Source organism: Oryx dammah, unplaced genomic scaffold (assembly GCF_014754425.2).
Source record: "Oryx dammah isolate SB20612 unplaced genomic scaffold, SCBI_Odam_1.1 HiC_scaffold_8, whole genome shotgun sequence".
NCBI lineage: Eukaryota > Metazoa > Chordata > Mammalia > Artiodactyla > Bovidae > Oryx > Oryx dammah.
Window position 1 is genome coordinate 13,410,548 of NW_024070192.1, and position 24,360 is coordinate 13,434,907.

Below are 24,360 nucleotides of genomic sequence, written 5' to 3' on the forward strand. Positions count from 1 at the left end.
TCCATGAAGCCGTGGTAGGAATTCCTAGAGAGTTCACTTCCACTAAAAAGATTTACTTTATTTATATTCCGCCACTTGCCACGCCTACCCTTCAGTCCCTCAAGCACAAGGCTCGGCGGATTCAGTTCCTAACAGGTACGACCTCCCCGCCCCGCCCAGCGTTTCCCTTTCAGAGCAGTACATCCGGGACTCGAACTCCAGGCCCCGCCTACCCGACGCCTTTCGCAGCGCCGCTAGCGATCTCTGCCCGGCAGAGGTCGCAGGCTCTGCGAACGGCTATCCCAGTTTCCGAGCGCTAGATCCAGCCGGCCTCCTAGTTCTCGCGAGAGAAAGCGCGAAGCCTGCCGGGAGGAACGCTAGGCCGTCTGTAAGTTGGCCCAAAATGGCAGACCTGGAGGAAGGGTTCACGTTGACTGCGGTACCCCTGGGTTCCGGGCCTGACGGACCCCTCGGAGTGGAGCAGAGCGACAAAACCGACCAGTTTCTAGTGACGGACAGCGGCAGGACCGTCATCCTCTATAAGGTGAGAGCGTTAGGATCGGAGTGCCCCCGCTGCCGTCTCGTCCCTTTCTGAGCTCGGAGCCCGAACCTCGGATTTCTCACAACTACAGAAAGAGCTCGTGCAGCGGACTTATCGGAGAGCCGGCGTCGCCTCCTCGGGACGCTGAATGAGGTCTGGAACTTGACTGGGTTGTTTTCCCTGAGAGAGAGGCGTGTTTCCGAGTTGCAGGCGGCAGAGCGTTTACGTGCACGTGGGCTAGACTCGGAAAGGAAACCTGTATTTTCGCTTCGAATCTCCCGGAGATAGCCTTGCTAAGATCCCTTTCTGGGGCCTCGGTCACCCCAGGTGCCCGCTGAAGGGTTGAACGGAGATTGATTGGGTGGGAGATGTCACTGCCAGAATAATGCTTTAGCAGTGTATCCCTACACTTCCTACCCACTCATGAGGGAGAAAAGTTTTGTCTGTGTTTTGTTTTGGTTGTTTGCTTTGGGGGCAGCTTAGTGGGAATCCTGATTCTGAGGGACTTGTCGGTTGCCACCTATGGTTCACCCTTTGAGTTCTGGGTTACTTTCCTTAGAGTCTACAGTATCTCCTCCCCCTTTTCAGCCTAGCCCAGGCAGTCCTCGACCCCTGGGCCACAGACTGGTTGGTGGCCTGTTGAGAACCAGATTGCATAGCAGGAGGTGAGCCAGCAGGCAAAGCTTCATCTGTATTTACAGCTGCTTCCCATCACTGGCATACCTGCCTGAGCTCTGCTTCCTGTCTCCTCAGTGGTGGGATTAGATTGTCAAAGGAGCTTGAACTGTGCATGCCAGGGATCTGGTTGCACCCTCTTTATGAGAGTCATCCCGAAACTATCCCCCACCCCTGTCCATGGAATAACCCATCTTTCATGAAACCAGTCCCTGATGCCAAAAAGGCTGGTAAGTGCTGCCTAGGTTGCTAAAGCACACCTAAACTTTGCTGTTAGTGGTCGTGTAGAAAGTAATTGTATTTATGTGAGCTTCTGAACATAGTTTTCTCTGTCTTTAAGAAGCTCGCTATCTCAACGTTGCCAATTATCAGAGAAAGGGGAAACAAAACCACAGTGAGATATCACCTCGCACCTGTCGGAATGGTCATCATCAAAAAGAACACAGTAAATGTTGGCGAGGATGTGGAGAAAAAAGAACCCTTGTACCCGAGGAATGTAAATTAACACAAACAGTATGGAAAGTTCTGATAAAACTGAAAGTTTTGTTGTCGTTCATTCGCTCAGTCATGTCTGACTCTTTGCAACCCCATGGACTGCAGCACGCCAGGCTTCCCCGTCCTTCACCATCTCCCAGGGCTACTCAGACTCATGTCCATTGAGTCAGTGATGCTGTTCAGCTACCTTGTCCTCTGTCATCCCCTTCTCCTCCTGCCTTCAATCTTTTCCAGCGTCAGGGTCTTTTCTAATGAGTTGGCTCTTAGCATCAGCTGGCCAAGGTGTTGGAGTTTCAGCTTCAGCGTCAATCCTTCCAATGAATATTCAGGGTTGATTTCCTTTAGGATTGACTGGTTTGATCTCCTTGTAGTCCAAGGGACTCTCAAAAGCTTTCTCCAACATCACAGTTCAAAAGCATCAAATCTGCGCTCTTTATAGCCCAATTCTCACATCCATACGTGACTGCTGGGAAAACCATAGCTTTGACCATATGAACTTTGTCAGCAAAATGATGTCTGTGCTTTTTAATATACTGTCTAGGTTGGTCATAGCTTTTCTTCCAAGGAGCAAGTATCTTTTAATTCCATGGCTGAAGTCACTCTCTGCAGTGATTTTGAAGCCCAAGAAAATAAAATCTGTCACTGTTTCCATTGTTTCCCATCTATTTGCTATGAAATGGTGGGACTGAATGCCATGATCTTCATTTTTGAATGTTGAGTTTTAAGCCTCTCCTCTTTCACTATCATCAAGAGGCTCTTTAGTTCCTCTTTGCTTTCTGCCATAAGGATGGTGTCACCTGCATATCCGAGGTTATTGATATTTCTCCTGGCAGTCTTGATTCCAGCTTGGCTTCATCCAGCCCAGCATTCTTCATGATGTACTCTGCATATAAGTTAAATAAGCAGGGTGACAAAATATAGCCTTGACATGCTCCTTTCCCAATTTGGAACCAGTCTGTTGTTCCATGTCCAGTTCTAACTGTTGCTTTTTGACTGGCATACAGGTTTCTCAGGAGGCAGGTCAGGTGGTCTGGTACTCCCGTCTCTTTAAGAATTTTCCAGTTTGTTGTGGTCCACAGTCGAAGGCTTTGATGTAGTCAGTGGAGCAGAAGTAGGTGTTTTTCTGGAACTCTGGCTTTTTCGATGATCTAGTGGATGTTGGCAATTTGGTCTCTGGTACCTCTGCCTTTTCTAAATGCAGTTTGAATCTGGGAGCTCTCAGTTCATGTACTGTTGAAGCCTAGCTTGGAGAATTTTGAGCATTACCTTTCTAGCATGTGAAATGAGTGCAATCGTGTGGTAGTTTGAACATTTTTTGGCATTGCCCTTCTTTGAGATTGGAATGAAAACCTTTTCCAATCCTGTGGCCACTGCTGTTTTTTCCAAATCTGCTGGAAATTTCTCAAAAAAAACCAGTATGGAGATTTCTCAAAAAACTAAAAAATAGAATAGCTATATGATCCAGCAGTTTCACCCCTGGCTATTTATCTAAAAACCCCCAAAAACACTAACACAAAAAGATACATGCACCCTGGTGTATATAGCAGCAGCATTTTTACAATTGCCAAAATAAGGAAACATCCTCAGGGTCCATAAACAGATGAATGGATAAAGAAGTGTATTTATACCTACGTACACACACACACACAATGGAATAATGTTCAGTTATAAAAAACAATATTTTGCCATTTGTAGCCAAAAAACAGGCTCCTCTGTCCATAGGATTCTCCAGGCAAGAATACTGAAGTGGGTTGTGTGCCCTCCTCCAGGGAATCGTCCCAACCCAAGGATGGAACCTGTGTCTTTTAGGTCTCATACCTTGGCAGGTGGATTCTTTACCCAGTAGCCCCACTTGGGAAGCCCAGCATGCAGCAACGTGGATGAACTTGGGGTGCATTTTATTAAGTGAAATAAATCAGACAGAGAAAGGCAAATGCAATCTGATAGCACTAGGTCTGAAAACTACAACAAACTAGTGATGATAACAAAAGAAGCAGACACAGATGCAGAGAACAAATGAGAGGTCACGGGGGGTGGGGAGGAAGCGGGGCCAAATAGGGGCGGGGGGGTAAGAGAGAAAACTGTTATGTATAAAATAAACTGCAAGGATAGATTGTACAACATGGGAAATACAGCCAATGTTTTATAATAACTGTAAGTGGAATACAACCTTTAAATTGCTAATTACTATATTGTATACCTGTAACTTATATAATATTGTGCGGCAATTATACATCAATTTAAAAAGAAAGCTAGCTGCCTGCTTTGAAGTTTGGGGAACAGGTTGCCAACGGTTCCCTTTACTGTTTTTTTGATGCTTCTGTTGATACCATTGGTTTTTACCTGGCTGTCAAGGGGACCTTTTGTCGTGTTTGCATAGGAGTGGAGTGGCTGATTGGAATTGGCATTATTCCAGCTATCCTTACTTCATTTCTCATGCCTCTGTTCCAAGAACACAGTGGAATCAATTTTTTTTTAATGTACTAATATTGTTCATTATCAAAGTGTGTTGTTACTAATTTTGCATTTTGGAAACTAATATTTTCAATTTAACTACTTTTTAAAGTGTGATAAAATACACATAACACAATTTAATACCTTAATGACTAAGTGTACATTGTTGTGCGGTTGTCATTACCACCATCCCCAGAACTCTTTTCATTTGACAGCTGAAACTGTATATCCATTTAACTCCCATTAAATTCCCAATTCCCCCAGCCCCAGACAACCATCATTCTACTTTCTGTTTTAAGTGGAATCCATATAATACTTGTCTTATTTTTTAATTTAGGAGCTTTATTAAATGCTGTCATTCTAATGATTTCTTCTTTCGTTTCTATTGTAAATTTAGTTGCTTTAAAATCTGAAGCTGACTTTTTAAATATCGTATGTTCATTTCATTAGGTTTCTGATCAGAAACCCTTGGGGAGCTGGTCAGTGAAACAAGGGCAAATTATAACATGTCCAGCTGTGTGCAACTTTCAAACTGGCGAGTATATTGTTGTACATGATAATAAGGTGAGTTTTCAAAGCTATATATATAAACAAATCAAATGTTTATTTATTAACTGTTCATGTTGTATGTAAATGGATATTGGAATGCTTTTTTTAAATTGTATGTTTTAATTTAAGGTCTTGAGAATATGGAATAATGAAGACGTCAACCTGGATAAAGTATTTAAAGCAACAGTAAGTCTTTGGATCCAACATACTTATTTAGTTTATTGGTGAGATGGAATTGTTTGTAATGTGGCAGTTATTAATCTTAAAGGGTCTGTGAACATGACATGAATGTTATGATCAAGTTTTCATTCTATTTATTGTACAGTATATCTTGGTAAAATGTCTCAATTTGAGTATGTTAGAAAATCTTATATGTTATTTTCATATGATATTGAAGTGATTTAAATAATTAATGAATGACACATTTATAGTTATTTCCATGCACTTAAATGTTTGTGGTGTGTCCCTTGCAAGAACAAGTGAACTTGATTGTTCCCTTTCCTGAAATAGGTAGAACAGACTCTGCAAGTTTCATGCAGTTACACATTTTAAGAGTGGCACGTAATGAAATGACAAGGCACCATGATCAACTAACTGTACCTTTTCTCCCAATGACCCCTAAGTGTGTTAATTAACTTTTTCTTATAAAATGATGACCTTAAACTAAGTTAATCTCAAAAGCTCATTCTGGTTTTAAGTGTCTAATTCTCAGTATAATTGGCACATTTTAGAATTGGTTCACAATGAAGCTGATACCGTTCTAATGGCAGTTGTCACCTGGACCCTTGAAACTTCTAGCTAGCTACGGGTGCTGCCTGTTGGCTCCAGTCTTTGTGTTTACCCTGCAGTAACATGATCCTGAATTTTACACAACTTTTTTTTTTTAATCCCGTGTATGGTGTTTTGGGCTTGCAGGTCAGTTTTTTACATAGTGTGTGTATTTATGTATGGCACCTGTCTTTTTCTAACACCAGAACCACTTATAACTCTGCATTAATGATTTGGTTTGTACTTCTCTTCGCCTCCAATTTTGAGAGACCCAGCTTGTGGTCTAAACTCCAATATTTATAATGGAAAGATAAACCAAAAATGAATACAAGTGATTACTTATGGTGGGGAGCAGGGGAGAGAATAGAGAGTATGGGAGCAAAAGTTAGACTTCTAAATGTACTTTATGTTGTAGATTTGACTTTGGAACCATACATAATTATTAAACAAGTGAATCAAAATGAGAATAAATCAGTACCTTAAAGATAAGCCTTCTCTAACTGTCCTTATTCTCTTAGATGGCAATTGCATTATAATAAAAATTTTAATGTTTTTATGTTCTTCTAGTTGTCCGCTGAGGTATATAGAATACATTCAATACAGGGAACAGAACCCTTGGTGCTGTTCAAGGAAGGTGCAGTTCGTGGTTTAGAAGCTTTGCTTGCAGAGCCCCAGCAGAAAATTGAAACTGTTATCTCTGATGAAGAAGTGATTAAGTAAGTTCCAATACTTATAATTTTTACCAAAAAAAAAATGCACTCTGGGGATTCCAGACTCACAGCTTCCAACGCAGGAGGCAAGAGTTCGATCACTGGTTGGGGAACTAAGATCCCACAAACCTTGGGGCACAGCCAAAATTTTTAAAAAATAAAAAAACAACAACAAAAAAAACTTGCTAAAAACCATCTGTAGAACCTTAGCCAAAATGACATCCTCCAAAAGCCTGTGGTGTGGTAGCAATTGAGGAATCTCTGGCCAAATGAGTCCTGTCCTAATGACACAACTGGTCAGTCAGTTATTTGAACTTGAAGTGAGTAATCCCACAAGATTGGAATCTTCTGTCACATAGCCCTGACTGCAAGGTCAGAGCCCATTCCCCTGAAAAAATGTGCAGTTTGTTGTTAGTGGAATCACAATAGTGCTTTGGAACCTCCTCTTTTCCCAGTTCTGGTATAAAACTGGGAAAATGACTCACTCAAATGATAGAAGGAAATGTCCTGATTTCATATCTTTCCAATCCCCATTCTTTCATCACATTTCTTGTTTAATTAACTTGCTGCCCCTCCAGGTGCACCTGATACAAACTAAATATCTAAAAGTCCAAGCAAAGACTTGTACGTAGTCAGTGAACAGTGTGGATCCTGACCAGTTATAGCTTTTTTTTTTTTTAAGTCACTCGGTCATTTCCGACTCTTTGTGACCCCATGGACTGTCCATGGAGTTCTCTAGGCCAGCATACTGGAGTGAGTAACCTTTCTCTTCTCCAGGGGATCTTCCCAACCCAGGGATCGAACCCAGGTCTCCCGCATTGCAGGCAGATTCTTTACCGGCTGAGCCACAAGGGAAGCCCAAGAATACTGGAGTGGGTAGCCTATTCCTTTTCCAGTAGATCTTCCCGACCCAGGGATCGAACCGGGGTCTCCTGCGTTGCAAGCAGATTCTTTACCAACTGAGCTATCAGGGAATCTTAGACGTAATTAATGCCTCTGAAGTGTCAGCAACTGTATTTGGAAGAAATCTTTAGGGGAAAAGATACAGGTAAAAGGAATTATCTGGTGGTCCAGTGGTTAGGACTCCATGCTTTCACTGCTGTGGGCCCAGGTTCAATCCTTGGTGGGAAAATAAGATCCCACAAGGCTTGCAGCACAGCCCCCCCCCCACCCCCCCAAAAAAAAGCTGCAGGTAGAGAATCTGGGTTCTAATCCCCACTTTGCCAGAAGATGGTTGTGCATCTTTGGTTTCAGGCTGTTACCCTCCCTGTGCTTCAGTTCCCAATGTCACTTGAAAAGACAGGTGAGATGCTAATATTTTCCTGAGAACCCCAGTCCTCAAAATGACCCTGAAAAAAACATTGCGTCTGGTCTCATACACCTTTAATTCATGCTATTATCTTTAAAGCTCTGGGAGCATTGGCAACTTGCATTTAATCCAGGGATGATTAACAGAGGAATGCCTCCTGGGTTCCTGTGGTAGACATTTTGAAACACGGAATTAAGTGTATTCTGCTTTCTCTCTGGCTCTGGAAACTATTTAATTTAAAAAAATCTCTTAAATTTAGATGAAGATGTGTTTCTCTCAACTGGTGATTTGGCATTTTATAATTTTTCTTTTTTTAGGTGGACAAAGTTTTTCATGGTATTTAGGCATCCTGTGCTAATTTTCATTACAGAAAAAGTAAGTGATATCTTTCATTCCTGGCCCATTTTGTGACATTTCAGAGTATGGGTTAAGATTTAGTTGGACAAGAGGTTTTTAAGCATTCATTAAAGTAATTACAGTGGGATGACAGCTGGTCTCAACATTTAAATATAGTTGGTAAAAATGGGAATATTTTTAAAATAAAATAACCTTTTTTTTTTTTTTGCAGCATGGAAACTACTTTGTTTATGTACAAAAGTTTAACTCACGTATCCTAAGCAAATACACGCTTTTACTTGGTCAAGAAGAAAAATGTGTTATACAGAGTTTTAGTACATCTGTAGGTCGGAAATTCATCTCTCTAATGTCATTAAGTAAGTATTTCTTTAAACTTTCAGAGTTTATAAATAAAAGTATCTTATAGGATAATATTTTTCTTTTAAGTTAGAGTCATTGGATTTTACAGTTTGCTGTTGCAGTACTTGCCTTGCCATGCTTTTTAACAAGCATTTATGCCCTCACTGTTTGCATTTTGCCATGTGTAGTCATAGTTGTCTGCAAGTCAGTAGTTCTCTGCAGATAATTTTTATGTCTTAAAATTTATCATAAGTAATAATAAAATACCAGTTAGGAAGAGTAAATCACTTTTTATGGTAAGTCCAGGTTTTTTGATATATTGTAATTAATACCTAAGGTTAGTACTCCCATTTTCTCTTTTCCAAGCTTAAGATATAGTGTGCCCTTCTTTGAACAGTGATAGAGTCAAAAGGACACTAACAGAGCAGTATTGGACTCAGCCTGCATTTTACAGTTTTTGTTATTGTTGTTGTTTTTGTTGCTTTGGAATTTACCTTTACCTAATCCTCTCAAGTTTAATCTCAGTCTTATGTATCTAGGGGGGGAAATGCCTTTGCAATAATTCTCTCCCCCCATTTATGGCTTCTTTTGAAGTTGTTTTGAGAAGGTTAAGGGGGAAAACGAGCAGTATTTAGGAAGCATTTCCTATTATCACAATTTCAAATCTTTGTGAAGTTTTTCAATGTGCAGATTTTTACAGTGGCTGTTAAGAAAAAGGCTCCTATCATTTATCATGTCTAGAAGATCGTTCGGAGAAGGCGATGGCACCCTACTCCAGTACTCCTGCCTGGAAAATCCCATGGACAGAGGAGGCTGGTGGGCTGCAGTCCATGGGGTCGCCAAGAGTCGGACATGACTGAGCGACTTCACTTTCACTTTTCACTTTCATGCATTGGAGAAGGAAATGGCAATCCACTCCAGTGTTCTTGCCTGGAGAATCCCAGGGACGGGGGAGCCTGGTGGGCTGCCGTCTATGGGGTCACACAGAGTCGGACATGACTGAAGTGACTTAGCAGCAGCAGCAGAGGATCGTTGGAATCTGCTTACTATCTTTGCTTAAGAAGGACAGGTTTTCTTAAAGTTTGGCTTATAGGACATATTTATTGTTGAACAGAAGTTTGTGACTTATGTTTCAGCTCTGGAACATTGAAGTAAAGGAGTCTGAACCAAAGGGTCATAAAATCTTCATATAACGTAGCCAGAACCATGGGAAATCACCAACAGTTGACCTGCAAAACCCAGCCAATTTTACAGGGTTTTCAGAGTGATGGAGTAATAAGAAATGTAATGTTCAGACCAGATGCTAACTAATTTCTAATAAGAGATGTAGCCATTTACTGACTGGATTGTCTATATTCATGGCTGTCTCCTCGTATTTTAAGTTATTACAGATACTTAAAATTTTCATTTCAGGGTATTATGCCATTTCTTACTGAGATTTTTAATATTTCTTCTTCCTCAACTTTAAGTTTGTAGTATAATCTTTATAGGAAACTATAGAGTAATGCAATTGTTACTTTTGTTTATTTTTCTGGTTAAATCCTCTTATCACATTGGTAAAATCTTACAAATAGCTTAGTACGTTTAGCTATAATAGGTATGGAACTATCCTTATCCGATAATGAGCAATAAATACTTCTTTCCAACAGGCTCTGATGGATGTGTATTTGAAACCTTGATACCAATACATCCAGGTGAACCTGAAAAAAATCAGAGGTTGGTTCAGTCGCAGTTGCTCAAGTCTGTGGTGTCTGGCGGTGCTCGAAATGGTGCTGCACTCAGCATCCTGGATCAAGATCACATAGCAGTCCTGGGAGCACCACGGCCAGCTTCTAAGGGTAACTGAAGTTCCATCAGTTACGAAGTCCTCTGGATTTTTTCCATCAAAGTGTGCCTTTTCGTCTCCTCTTTCTTTTTCATTTATTTATTACCACCCAAAATCATTCTCTTTCCCACTGTAGCCTCTTTAATTCTTGAATAGGTCTCTGACTTCATCTTACCTTGATCAATTCCTCTAAAACATTTCCTCATATCACTCACTACCTGAATAGACATTTTTCCAAAGAAGAAAGGCAGATAGCCAGTATGCACATGAAAAGATGCTCAGCATTGCTGTCATCAGGAAATGCAAACCAAAATCGCAGTGAGATACCACCTCAGACCTGTCATCAAATAACACATGTTGGCAAGGATGTGGAGAAAAGGGAAGTCTCATACTCTGTTGGTCAGAATGTAAATTGATGCAGCCAGTGTGGAAAACGGTACAGAATTTCTCAAAAAAGCTAAAAGTAGAACTGCCGTATGACCCAGCAATTCCCCTCCTAGGTATATATCCAAAAAAAGCAAAAACTAGTTCAGAAAAAACCTTGGACCCAAATGTTCATAGAAGCATTATTTACAGTTGCCGAGATACAAAAGCAACCTAAGTGTCTGTCAAGAGGTGAGTAGATAAGGTGATGTGTGTGTACACATGTAGACATGTGTGTATATCTATGCATGTGTATATATACATACAACGAAATACTACTCAGCCGTTAAAAAGAGTGAAAATTTTGCCATTCACAGCAACGTGGATGGACTGGGAGGGCATTAATGAAATAAGTCAGAAAGACAAATACTGTATGACATCACTTATATGTGAAATCTAAGAAGGACAACAAGCTAGTGAAGATAACAAAGGAAGCAGAGTCACAGATACAGAGAACAAACTAGTGGTACCTGTGGGGAAAGGTGGGGGCAGGCAGAATAGGATAGGGGAGTGAGAGGCACAAAGACTGTGTATAACATAACCTACAAGAATATGTTGTACAACATGGGAATATAGCCACTATTTTATAATCACTAAATTGTGAGTCACTATATCATATATCTGTAACTCATATAATATTGTACAGCAAGTATACTTCAACAGAAAATTAATTAAAAATTAATTAAAAAATTTTTTTTCTTAGAGCAGTTTAATGTTCACAGCAAAATTGAAGGAAAGATACACAGATTCCCATATACCCCCTCCCTGCACGTGTCCACTTCTTACCATGAGATCTCACATCTTTGATTTTCTATCTTCATTACTCGTTTTTATACTTATTAAAGTAAGACTTTTGTGTTTTAACTATAACTTTCCGCCTTCCCCACCAACCCCACCCCCCGCTCAGGATCATATACATAAAATACTTGGAAAACTTTGGAATTTGTATGTCTTTCTTTATAGAATGCCTCTCTGTATGGAATACAAAATTTCAAACCCTACAGACTTCAAAAGAGTTACCACAAGGGACCAGCGGACAAGTAAGTTTTTTTCACCTTGGCTTTTTTTCTTTTAAATATAATTATTTTTGTGTTTGCTAGATATGTTGTAAGGGAAGAGACCTCTACAGATCTAAATAATTGTCAGTTTTTGATTAAAATAAGAAATATTTTATTTTCTACGTACAAGATTATACTTAATTTGGCTGTTGTTTTAACCGTTGCCTTACATTTGTCACTTTCAAAAGACTAAATTAGAAGCTAATTTTAGATCAGGAGAGAACAATTACCTAGTTAAACTTTTTAATCTCACTTTTGTTTGATCTTTTACTTTCATATTTTGAACTATATCTGAGGGCTGTTACTTTGCCTAATAAATTAGTCTTTTAAATTACATGTTAAACATATCATGGAATTACATAAGAATACTTAAAGTTTAAGCTGACCAGACTAAATTATCTGAGGCAAGGGTCCGTGTCTTTCTTGTTCTTTATCGTATCTCCAGTGCCTAACAGGTGCTCAGTAAGTACTGGTTGCCCAGTGAATGGATATTCACTCATATCAAGATACAAGATATATGTAAATCAAGATATAGGACATTGTTGATCATTGTAATTAGAGGATAAGGAGACTAGATTTCTCAGCATAGAATGCTGATTTTATATTTAAACAGAATTAACACTTAACAATTCTGCTGTTCTAACAGACTTCACTTTTTTTTCCAGACTTCAATTTTGATTTCATGTGAGCTTTTTATTCCTATACCTATCTCATTTTTACAATTTTATAAATGAGATCATGAGATAGAAATAATATTAAATTCTACTTTTTTCTTTTTAGTACATCAAAACAGTCTGCTTATGTTATAGTAGCCTGTGTGAGTTTCATGTTAACAGATGTGTAGTAGTGACAATATTTATTTTAAACAGTTCATTGGTCTTAAATATATATATTAATCAGATTTTTATGAGTTGAAAGAAAATATTCTCTATAAATTTTGCTCTATTCACACATGGGCAAAAATGAGAGCTTTGTAAACCTACCTCAATTAATGAATTGAACGTGTGAGATTATTCTAGAAAGTTATTTAGCTTTGCCTTATCCTTTTTTGTCACATTAAGATTCCTTACACCACAAGTTACTGTTTTACGTTATATGGCTCTGTTGAATCAGATCTTAGAAAAAGGGTTTCTTACGTTTTTGATAACTTCTCTTTTTGTAGCTCTGGTATTATGGGGAAAATCTGTTTATGCTACATGGAAAGTTTCTAACTGTAATTCCGTACAAGTGTGAAGTGTCATCATTAGCAGGTGCTCTTGGAAAACTGAAACATAGTCAAGATCCAGGTAGGAACTTAAATGTTTGTTTTATTAACTGAAGACCATTGTATACACTTCTAGATGGATATGTAGGTTTTCACAGCTATCAGTTTGCATAATCTGTTCTTAATGTTGAGCCACTGTTCGTTCCCATTTCACTGGTCTAGGAAGATACTTTCAGGACAGTCCAAGTTGCAGGTACTGCTGCAGGCTGAAGAGCGACAGTATGTTTTAAACCAGCGGTGTTCAGATGTTAGGGGTAATGGGAAAGTCTGCAGACAAAATCAGTGATGCTTTTTCCTCCCTGGTTTATCAGTAGCCTCATCTGTCGGCTTAATGTCGGTGGGCACGTGGCCTTCAGGATATTTACTGATCTGTTATTGGTAGAATGAAATGGACGATAAAGCCTCTCTTGAATTGTGCCAGAGTGGTTGTTTTTTTCATGTTCTTTGTTTGATTGATTGGCTGAGTAAATATCAGGTCAAAAAATTCCAGAATTGTGTGTTTTATATTTTCTTAGGCACCCATGCCACACCTCATTTTGTAAACTGGGAAACATCACAGGGACGTGAACTTGGATCTCAGAACTCAGAGCAATCAAAGAGAATTGTAAGTTTCGTAGTTTAAATAGAAATGATAGTACAAATGTTAAAAAACAAAAAAGGCTGAATTATTTTAATAATTGATATCTGTACTAGTTTCTTACAGCTTGCTCTTAATGATGGGGTGATTTGAAGCTTGAACCCTAACAGCCCCTATTTAAAAATGACATGTCATCTAGTAGTTTTTTAGGCATGTGTATAAGACCCAACTGTAAAAACAGACCAATTTGCAATTAGTAATAATACCTTCCTGAGCATAGTGATTTTATTTTATTTATTAAAAAATGAAAACCTTAAACTCTTCAAGATATTTAAGTTAAAATTTGAAATAGACCCACTTTTCACTTTAAGAAAACTAAACCCTAAAAAAGTTTGTGATTAGAGCAAAGGTGTCCCAGTCTCTTTGGGACATTTATTTTCTTCTAAATGTCTATTGGCTCTTTTGTATCACTTTTGAGATCCTAATCAATTTACTGAATTCCAGTTAAGGAGAAGAAAAGTTGAAGTGAGTGTACAGCCAGAGGTTCCTGCATCCACACAACTCTTAGCAACCATACAGGTAAATTTTAAAATATTAGAAATACGGAAAATCGATTCATGGTTAAAAGAAATGCCATGTACTTTTTATCTAGCTTCCTTTTGTGATCATTTTTAGAGCTATGGCTAACATTTGTCTGGTACGTTGAGGTTATCAGAGAGATACTTTGACTCGCACCAAGCATTTTGTGAGTTTAATGTGATGGTGGTGGCCTCTTATCTCATTCAATTTTGCATTGAATGTTTGTAATTTAGTTTCTTAGAAGTTTTGATGTCTAAATCCTTGTGGTTTTTATTTTTTTCCTTGCATTTTGTCTTTGTGCAGTAAATTGTCATATCAACTCCAGTTTCACAAGAATACGTGAATGCTGTTAGTGATTTAAGAAAATGTTGAGCTAGGAACTTTCAAGTACAGAGTGACATTAATTGGTACCATACTAAACTGTTTACTTTTGCCCTTCCAGAAAGATTCAGAAAAACATATCGAAGTAGAACTACGTAAGTTTTTGGCTACTAAGCGGACCCCTGACTTTCATACCATTATTGGGGATGTAGTAATCGGACTTCTGGGAAGATGTAAAGCAGAGCCATCATTTTATCCCCGCAACTGTCTGATGCAGCTTGTCCAAACACACGTGCTTTCGTACAGGTAAATATTTCTGTGGTTTTTACAGTTCAGATTTTCATACTCTAAAAAAGCCTTGTAAATTTTTTGCAGTTACAAGTTCCTTAATATATAACAGTCATTCGTGTTTTTGGTCTTAGCCTGTGCCCTGGCTTGATGGAGGTTGCCTTAGAAAAGACCGACGTGCAGATCCTGCAGCTCTGCCTGCAGCAGTTCCCTGACATCCCTGAGTCAGTCACCTGCGCTTGCTTAAAAGTTTTCTTGAGGTAAGTTAGAAGCTGATGGTCCTTTTCTTTCACTGTCCCCCCCCTTTTTTTTTTAAAGCCGCACCACATGGCACACGGGATCTTAGTTCGCCAACCAGGGATGGAATCCATGCCCCCTGCAGTGGAAGCATGGCATCCTAACCACTGGGTCCCTACAGAATTCCCTTTCACCGCTTTTCTAATCTATTGTATTTTTTGACTTCTAAAACTTTGAAAATGAAAATGTTGCCAGTAAATTCAAGTATTCATAAGAATTATTTCCTGCTTTCAATTAACATGATAGCGTTGGTGATGACACTCTTCAAGATGCTGATGTCAATATGGAGTCAGTTTCTGACTACATGGATCCTGTACAAGGTGGGGAGATGGAAGAGCAAACTACATTTCTTCAGAATGGCTTCAATCCTGAGGAAGATAACTGTGACAGCTGTGCTCAGAAGTTGAAGGAGAAGCCTCAGGCCACAGCAGACGAGAGCACTTCGTGCCCCCTTACCCCGAAAAGAGCAGCACTATTGTGTCCTTTGAAACAGTTTCCCTTGTATTGTCTCTTTCCCAGGAATGTAATCAATACCAAGCAAAAACGAAGGGGTAGTTAGATAGTTTAAGGTGGGGTTTTTTTTCTTTCTTTTTTTCCTTTTTTTTTTTTCAGATTCTGCTTGAAAATGGATTCCATTCAATATTGGGTTTAAACAATTTACTTAAACTTTCTTATTTAAGAAGCTGTACTAAGATAGAAGCTTTGTCAGTTCTAAAAATCAGCGTATTGAATAAATACCAGTTATTTATAACAGTGAAGCATACGAGATGATCTCTAGTGATGAGAATGTTCAGTGATAGAGCTCTTCTAGAAAAGTAAAACTTTTGTATCCATTTAGAAAAAATGTCACTGGGGAAGAGAGTTACTCATAATTTCAGTTGAAAAGCCTTTATTTGTTGAAGTAAGATTTTCCTTTATTCCTAAGTAGAAATGCAATTCTTCACTCAGCATACAGTGAGACTTTTCTTCTGCCTCATTTGAAGGACATCCCAGCACAGCACAGCACTGTGAGTGTTCTTACAGGTCATTCAGGATTTTATTTCTGTATTAAATGTTGCTGCTTAACACTACCCAGCCTTTAGAGCATTCAAAAGGTTGTAGAGTTCTTTCATCTGAGTAAGAGATTTCCCAGCCCTCAAGGTGAAAAATTGTGCCTAGGAGACTAGATTGATCTGGGGGAGGCAGAGTTTGGCGTGATCCTGGTGCCAAACTGGAAGTCCAGGTTCCTCCATCTAAGTTACAGTTGAGTAGAAACTAAAAGGACTTCCCTGGTGGCCCAGATAATAAAGAATATGCCTGGAATATGGAAGACATGGGTTCGATCCCAGGGTTGGAAAGATCCCCTGGAGAAGGGAATGGCAGTCCACCCCAGTATTCTTGCCTGCAGAATCCCCATGGACAGAGGAGCCTGGCGGGCTACAGTCTGTGGGGTCGCAAAGAGTCGCTCATGACTGAGCGACTAAGCACAGCAAGCACAGCACAGAAGCTAAAAAGCATCGCCCAGAGAAGGAGTCTCTCTTCTCTACTTACTATTTGCAAACAAAATAAGCCCTTCACCCACCTCTCCCAAACCAAATGAACTCCTCTTTGATGGCAGAAAGTTCATTCGATTTGTTTTTTGTGTCCTTGATGTCTATAGCATGTTTGTTTGATGTATGGTTTATTTCAGTAGCCTCTTAAAATTCTTTCCAGTCTCTTTGTTAGCTTTTTATAGAGAAAAATTTTCTATGAAAGTGATTGTCCTTTTTTTCATCTGCCCAGCTGTTTCTCCAGTATTTGTATTTCCTTTATCTGAAGTGTAGTGAAAATGCTACACTGACTCTTCCTGGAACACACCCTCCAACCTTGAACCAGGTGAGATAATCTTTTTACTTTGATCTGGTGCTGGGAAGAATGATAGATCTTTAGAACTTAAATTTCTGATTCTTTATTGTGATCCTTTTCAAGCATTTCCTCACCTTCACTGGGAGAGGATAATAATAAGTGTCCTCTGAATAATCTATTCCTAGTCCCTCTTAAAGATAAGTAATACTCAGAGTTGCTTTTAGTCTAGAAATTTTGTGTCTTTACACTAACTTATCTTGTATCTTTCTGACATAAATTAGATCATAAGGTACGAGCTGTTCTGCGGTTTGGATTCTTCATTCAGTACTATGCTTTGTGCATTTTCTGGATCAAGATATATATACCTGCACACCATTTGATTTCATAGAAAATCTTAATTTGTTAGTCCCCTGTTGATTAGCATTTAAATTGTTAAGTTTTTTGCTATTATAAATGAACCTTCAATGAGCATCTTTATACAGATATTCTTGCATATTATGAGAGAACACCTATTGGGTTAATTCTCATTAGTGAAATTACTGGATAAAGGGTAATTTTGAACATGCCAGGCTACCTTTCCAGTGTTGTGACAAGAGGTACTATGGCCGCAAAGGTCTGAGACCATACTCTTTGCCAATCGGTAGGTAGCAAATGGGTGTTTTAATTTGCATTTCTTTGGTAATGAGAAAGACCATCAGTTCTTGCCCATTTATACTCCTTTTTGTGCACTGCCTAATCAGATTCTTTGTTCATTTTTCCATTGTATTTTCTGTCTTTTTCATTTTAACTTGTAAATTATTTATTGTATATTGAGATACTCATCTATTTCTGTCAAAGTATTACAAATACTTGTTTCCTATCACTGTCTTTTTACTTTCTTTAATGTAATTTCTACCATAGATGAGTTTTTAATTTTCATACTGTTAAAATTGTTGAGCTTTTCCTTTGTGGCTTCTTTTGGGCCGTGTCATGCTTAAGGCCCTTACCACTTTGAGTATAAAAGTAGCCACTGTGTGTTTTTCCATAATACATTTATTTTCTTTTTCTGTGTTTAACACTTTGATACATATAAAATTTGTTTTGGTGTAGAGGGTATATAGGGATCTGCTTTCCCCCCTCCTGCAAATGGATAATTGATTTCCTTAATGCTTTTTCATGAGTGATATTTTCATGTTAACAACACCATTTGAAGATGTAGGCTACATAGGATACTTAAGTAAGTGTAAAGTAATTTTATTTTAGTTCTTGGCCATTCATCTATAATACATGACACCCTATTTTTACGTCATAATGTATGTAATATATTTCAGAATAGGAGATGAGTGGGTTCTTTTTTTATAGCTGCCAGTATTTAATAAAAAAAAATTTTTTTTAATAAAATATGCTCACTCTCCCTTGGATTAAATATCACTGTGGCTTTCTTTTTACTGACTTATCTGATGGAAAAGACACAATTATGCTTATAAAATGGTAAATATGAAAGCAGAAAAGAGCCTTTTTAGATTGCTTAGAAATTCCTTCATCTCTAAAATGTTCAGACTTCTGTGAAGAAAGCTTATTTTTCTTATAACTGCTTGATGTAATCATAGACTTTGTAGAATCTTAACTTCCCCTTTCACTGTTCATCTTCAGGTTATGGATTGGATATGCCTGCTTCTGGACGCTAATTTTACTGTTGTGGTGATGATACCAGAAGCAAAAAGGCTACTGTTGAGTCTTTACAAATTTGTGAAATCCCAGGTATGTAATTATTTTATATATACTGAATTCTGTTTGTAACCATGACGCATTATTATTAAAGTTTTTCTTGGAATAGCTCTACGTAATTGTGGAGGATTCATTTATATGTACAAGTTATGCTAAAATTTTATTTTGGAATTTTTTTTTCTTTAGATAAGCATTTGTTCCGAGCTCAACAAGATTGAAGTAAGTTTTCGTGAGCTACAGAAATTAAATCAAGAAAAGAATAGTAGAGAATTATACTCAATTGAAGTGCTGGAACTCTTCTGATCTTGCTAGTTTTCCTTCATAGACGTTTTATGAAGCTCTTTTTTCTGGATTCTTCCTACTCAGCCAGGCAAGAGATGTGTTTTTTTTGACTCTCTCTTCGATGACAAGACAAATACATGTGAAAGTACCTAGACCTTCACTTACTGATGCTCCTAGGTGGGACTGCAGGTTTCACGTGAACCTCTTCTAGGTTACAGACATTGGTGGGGTGAGATTCTGCAACTTTTTAAAATACGGAACTGAGCTGCTTTTAAGTAAACTTATTTGTGTATTGATAAAAGTTTAATTTCTTACCACCTGTTTGAATAGTTCTTTTAATAAAAAAAAATCACCATTGGAGAAACAGTAATGCTAGGAAAAATATAGTTTTATCAGAGTCAGAAGCTTCTGGCCTCATCTGCATTCATAGGGGAGAGAAGAAGGCAGTTCCATGGGCAGGCTGGGGAGGGGCCTTGTACGCACATGCACTTATCTCCTGCCATCTTCTCCAGATCTTTACCTGGTTGTACCACCTTACATATCTAAGACTGGAACATTATCCCTCACATTACCTCTGTGACTAGATGCTGATTTTGGTTATATTGAATATTTTGGACTTCCCTGGTGATACAGTGCAGGGGACATGGGTTTGGATCCCTGGTCCAGGAAGATCCCACGTGCCACAGAGCACCTAAGCTGGTGTACCAAAGCTTCTGAGCGCACGCTCTGGAGCCTGTGAGCCACAGCTGCTGAGCCCTCATGCCGCAGCTGCCGAAGCCCACGCACCCCAGAGCCCACGCCCCACGACGAGAGGAAGGCTGCGCGCAGCAACAGAGACCTGTCATAGCCAAGATAAAGTCAGTTCATTAAATACATGTATTGAATATTTCTAGGTAGTAAAAATAGTCTCTTCTGAAAAAGTCTTATAGTTTGGTTGACTGTAGAATTTCCTGTTTTAACTCATTGAATTTAGGACAAACAAAAGATTTTATATAGAAGAAATAGAAACTTTTGTTTCTTAAAAATAAGCTCAAATTTATTTTTCTTAAAAGTGAAATCACTTTTTCAGGTGATGGACTAAGTTTCCCAAAAACATTTCTATTGAGTAAATCATTTTAAAACCTGTTTTAAACTGAAGAATTGCAATATATATGTGTATTTTTTAATACCTGTAAATTCTAATGCATAAATATAAGTTCAGGTGTGGTTCTTGAGCCCATATTTCCAGAATCCTGATGGCTTAACTAAATTTTCATTAGAGAAGGGCTTTGTTTTAGGTCAGGCACTCTATATAAAGTTTAGCTACAACTGCTGCAGTTGAACAAATGGAGGGTCTCCCTAGTCTTTTTTTTTAAGTCTGGTTGATTTACAGTGTTGTGTTAATTTCTTAGTCATTCTTAATTTTTATTTGAATCCTGAGGGAAAAGAGGTACCAAAAATAACAGCATATATTATTAACAGTTATGCTCACTTAACATAGTGGGACCTTTTGCTCAGACAGTTTAAGTGATACAGAACTTCTCAGCAGAAATGAAAAATCCAAGTCTCCACGATGTTCATCCTCTTTTTTATGAACCATTTAAGAATTACAGACATCCAGGCATAAAACTGTGGGTTCCTAAACTTTACTTATTGATTCATATTGATGTTTGGCAGAAACCAACACAATCTGTAAATCAATTATCCTTCAATTAAAAAATAAATTTTAAAAAATAACAAAACCTTTGAGCTTTAGAATAGCACATCCTTTATGATTTAGAGATCATTTTATGGTGGGTTAAGATTATTCAGGATATTCAGTTTTTAGATTCTGAGTTATTTATGATTTAACTTACAAGAACCCATAACAGATGAATCTCGGGTTAATTGAGAGTTCTTTCAGTCAGAGAAAACAACCGAAATTCATAGGTGGTATACTCTTCATGTCTCCTGAGTTAATTGTACTTGAAGACAGGTTCTGCACTGAAACCTTACTTGCCTGGTCAGGGTTCAAACAAGTAGAGGCCTTTGAGTGAGAGAAAGATTTCCTCTGCCCTCAAACTTGTGTCTGTTTGGAAGGGGCTTCTGTATAGGGTCCTTAGAAAGGCTTTATTATAAATAATTTGGGTTGTCAATATTATGGAAGCAAATAACCAATTTTTAAAATAGTAGAACATTTTAATGGCTTTTAAATACTATTTGCAAATTATCTTTAAGTTGACTAGTCTTAAGACTAAGTTTAGAAGTTAAGGATTTTATAAAGAAGTTTTTTGTTTATTTTTTAATTGAAGTTTAATTGACAGGAGACTCTTACAGGCTGAGTTCTTCAAGGTAAGGACTGTGTCTTACCCTTGATGCACCTCAGCAGAGGACCACTGGCACATAATTAGTGTTCAGTAATGGTTATTGAATAAAATTACTGAATAATAGGTCTTATCTGTCCAACTGTAGTTCTGAGGGTTTGCAATACTTCCTTTTTCTGGCAAGTAAATCCTCCATGTTCACATATAGGCAGTGTATCTTCTGCCCCTAGACTTTGATTTTTTATAATTAAACTGCCTCAGATTTGTTTCTGATTATATATAGTACATCTGTGTAATTGTTTCTTGCCACACTGGGCAGCTTGTGGAATCAGTTCCCTGACCAGGGATTGAGCCCCAACCCCAGCCGTGAAAGCACTGAGTCCTAACCACTGTCCTGCCAGGGAATTCCCAAGAATCATTCTTTAAACTTAAGTTCTCCATCTGGGAAACAGTTTCCTGCTGCAACTTAATAGTTTTTGAGGGGACTGGAGCTAACAAGTTATATTACTACGTAAAAGTAGATGCTTGTTTGCTTTTTTGCCTCTTTAGCCTTCTTAGTAAGTATCAGGTGACTGTAAACTGTAGTGGAGTCCATTCTGGATCATGTAGAATTTTAAAACAAAGATGGACTTTTTTGCCCCACCTTTTCTAAACAATCCTAAAATAATTGCAAGAAGAAACAATGAGTACTCCTGTGTCCTTAGCCTGAATTTGCCTGTTGGTAACATTTTGCCATGTTATTAATAGTTTTACACTATATATTTTTTCCTTTTTTTCTCAATCATTTGAGGGTTATTTCTGAACAGTCTCATAATTTAGTTTAATCCAATAAATACTTAAGCTTAATCCTGTAAAACAAGAGCATTAATTTTACATAACCACAATGCAATACCAAATTCAGAAAATTAATGGTAATACAGTACTATTTAGAATGATTACAGCCCTCCTCCAGATTTCCACAATTGTCCCAGTAATGTCTTTTGTAATTGGACTTTCTCCTCCCTAAAATCCAGTCAAGGGTCATGCATTGCATCTGGTTTCCATGTTTCTTTAATTTCCTTTAATCTAGAATAGTTCCTAGATAATTGCATTTCTGACGAATCTAGGCCAGTTATTTTGTAGAATAATAACCGATTTGTCTAGGTTCCACATGATTAGATTCAGATGAGACGTTTCTGACAAGAATGCTACAGAGAAGGCACAGCTTCAGGCGGCAGTGATATGGGTCATCTTATCAGTGGTGATGCTAAATTGGACCACTTAGTTAAGGTAGGGTTTTCCAGCTTGTATCACTCTTGTAACCTGTTCTGGAATATTATTCTTCCCCAACGACAGTCTTAAATCCGTGGGTAATTTCTGCTGGAATCGATTATCATTTTGGTGGCGGTTGTGGCTGCAAATGTAAGACCTGTTTTGGCATCAGTCTGGAGTGGAGTGCTGTGTGTCATGTAGCCACCACTCTTACCTCTTCAGTTCACTTTCTAAATCTGTAGATGGATGGGCAGACACAAACGGATGGAAATATTCCACAGCTTCGAATAGTTATCACACTTGAGTGTACAGTGCGCGATTACTTTTTTCACTTAAGATTTTCATAAAAACATGTTTTTACATAGGTAACATGTTTTGATTCATAAAAGTTTCAGACTCAAAAAACTAGAGCTGAGAAGCCTTACCAGTAAATTTGGTCATAAACTTAATGTGTCTTAGCCAGTTCCCACATCTTTATTTTAGCAAAGTTGAAATGTGATTTTAGATTATACTCTTCCACTGCATTTAATCGTCGTCAGTATTATTTGGGATGCATTTTAAAACACATACCCACATCAGTGGAATTTTTGGAATTGCTTTCATTTGCTACAGACAAATTTCTTAAGGAAAAAAAAAAAATTCTGAACAGCTTTTTTGGAGAGACTAGCATTATTTAAAAGAACCTCCCCAGAGCCTTTTCTTCCCTAAGAAAAGCAGGGTAATAACTGTCTCATTAGGTTCTCCTTTTAGTTTCAGATCATATACTGTTACCTAGATTAACACAGCCAATAATTAGAATTGTGATTTTTGTGTATTATATATTTAGTGTATATATAATATTAATGCATTTCAGATCCCAGTTGCTGTGACATTCTGTGCTCAGTTTTAGAATATAAGTTTTTTATTTGTATTTTAACTTAATAATAACATACATTTATATATTTACCATTTAAATTTATGATAGATAACGTATAAGCTATTATATATTTGATTATGTAGCACTTACTGTGTGCCACCCATTATTCTAAATGCTTCAGAAATATTATTTGATTTAGTAGTCCTAAGCCCACTTATCAGTCTCATGAAGTAGGATTTACTGTTGGGGAAATTGAGGCACAGACCAGGAAAGTTCCATTAGTCTAAGGATGAAAAGAGTGATTTGAGTCAGAGAAAAAAATGTAGTGATATTTATACAGGAAAAGTTAGAGAACTTGGACAACTTGTTAAGTGGAAAACCAAAAACCATACTGCCCTGGAGGGAGAGAAGGGAGTCTATGAGAGGTGCACATTGTTCCAAAAAGAAATTTTCCAAGTATTTTTCCCTCTCTAATTCTGTACTTACCAAGCAAATGACATTGATTTGCTTTCCTAGAAACAACTTGATATGAGAAGTGATGAGTTTCTTAGAATCCTCATAAATTAACAAATTGAAATTCTTCTCTAAAGCTGTAATTTCATGTTAACCTAATTATCCTTGGCTACTTTTCATTTCTGGATGAACTTGTTTGATTTGGGTTGTCAGCGCCAAATTTGTTATGCCTTGTAACGATACATTCAGACCACAGGGCTTATAATATTTATTTCTTCTGGTTCATTTGGATATTTCATTGCCTTATTGTTAAATGTCTTATGTTTTACATTGTACATCAGTTAAGTTTGATGTTTTATTTTACTTTAAAATGAACTTGGATCCCAAGTACTTTAAGTACCTACTTGATGAGAAGACACTCAGTCATGTCTGCCCCTTTGTGACCCCATAGACTGTAGCCTCTGTCCATGGAATTCTCCAGGCAAGAATACTGGAGTGGATTGCCATTCCCTTCTCCAGGGGATCTTCCTGACTCAGGGATTGAAACCAGGTCTCCTGCACTGCAAGCGAATTCTTTACCGTCTAAGCCACCAGGTTAGCCCATACTTGACGAAAGCCTTTTGGATTTGCACAGACCATCTGCAACACCCCTGCTTCATCACTAGGTTGGACAGCAGCATGTAATAGGCATGAAATTTGTACCATTTTCACCAGAAGTGAAATTTGTACCATTTTCCTCAGTTTGAGGGCTTCCCTAATAGCTCAGTTGTTAAAGAATCTGCCTGCAATGCAGGAGACCCTGGTTTGATTCCTGGGTCTGGAAGATGCGCTGGAGAAGGGACAGGCTACCCACCCCAGTATTCTTGGGTTTATTTCAGCTGGTAATGAATGTGCCTG

At 38.1% G+C, this 24,360-nt stretch overlaps 1 protein-coding gene across 1 annotated transcript; it reads left to right on the forward strand.

Annotated features, from left to right (window-relative positions):
- The first annotated feature begins 330 nt into the window (after positions 1–330).
- NOL11 (nucleolar protein 11) lies at positions 331–21,176 on the forward strand. Its single transcript, XM_040244933.1, has 18 exons — positions 331–523; positions 4,595–4,708; positions 4,823–4,879; positions 6,029–6,177; positions 7,798–7,855; positions 8,049–8,193; positions 9,826–10,014; positions 11,388–11,464; positions 12,645–12,768; positions 13,262–13,350; positions 13,828–13,902; positions 14,345–14,529; positions 14,646–14,771; positions 15,055–15,285; positions 15,737–15,815; positions 16,570–16,662; positions 18,265–18,372; positions 18,526–21,176. Exons 1-18 carry the CDS (start codon positions 383–385, stop codon positions 18,640–18,642), a joined length of 2,157 nt encoding a protein of 718 aa, XP_040100867.1. The 5' UTR covers positions 331–382; the 3' UTR covers positions 18,643–21,176.
- The last annotated feature ends 3,184 nt before the right edge of the window (positions 21,177–24,360 follow it).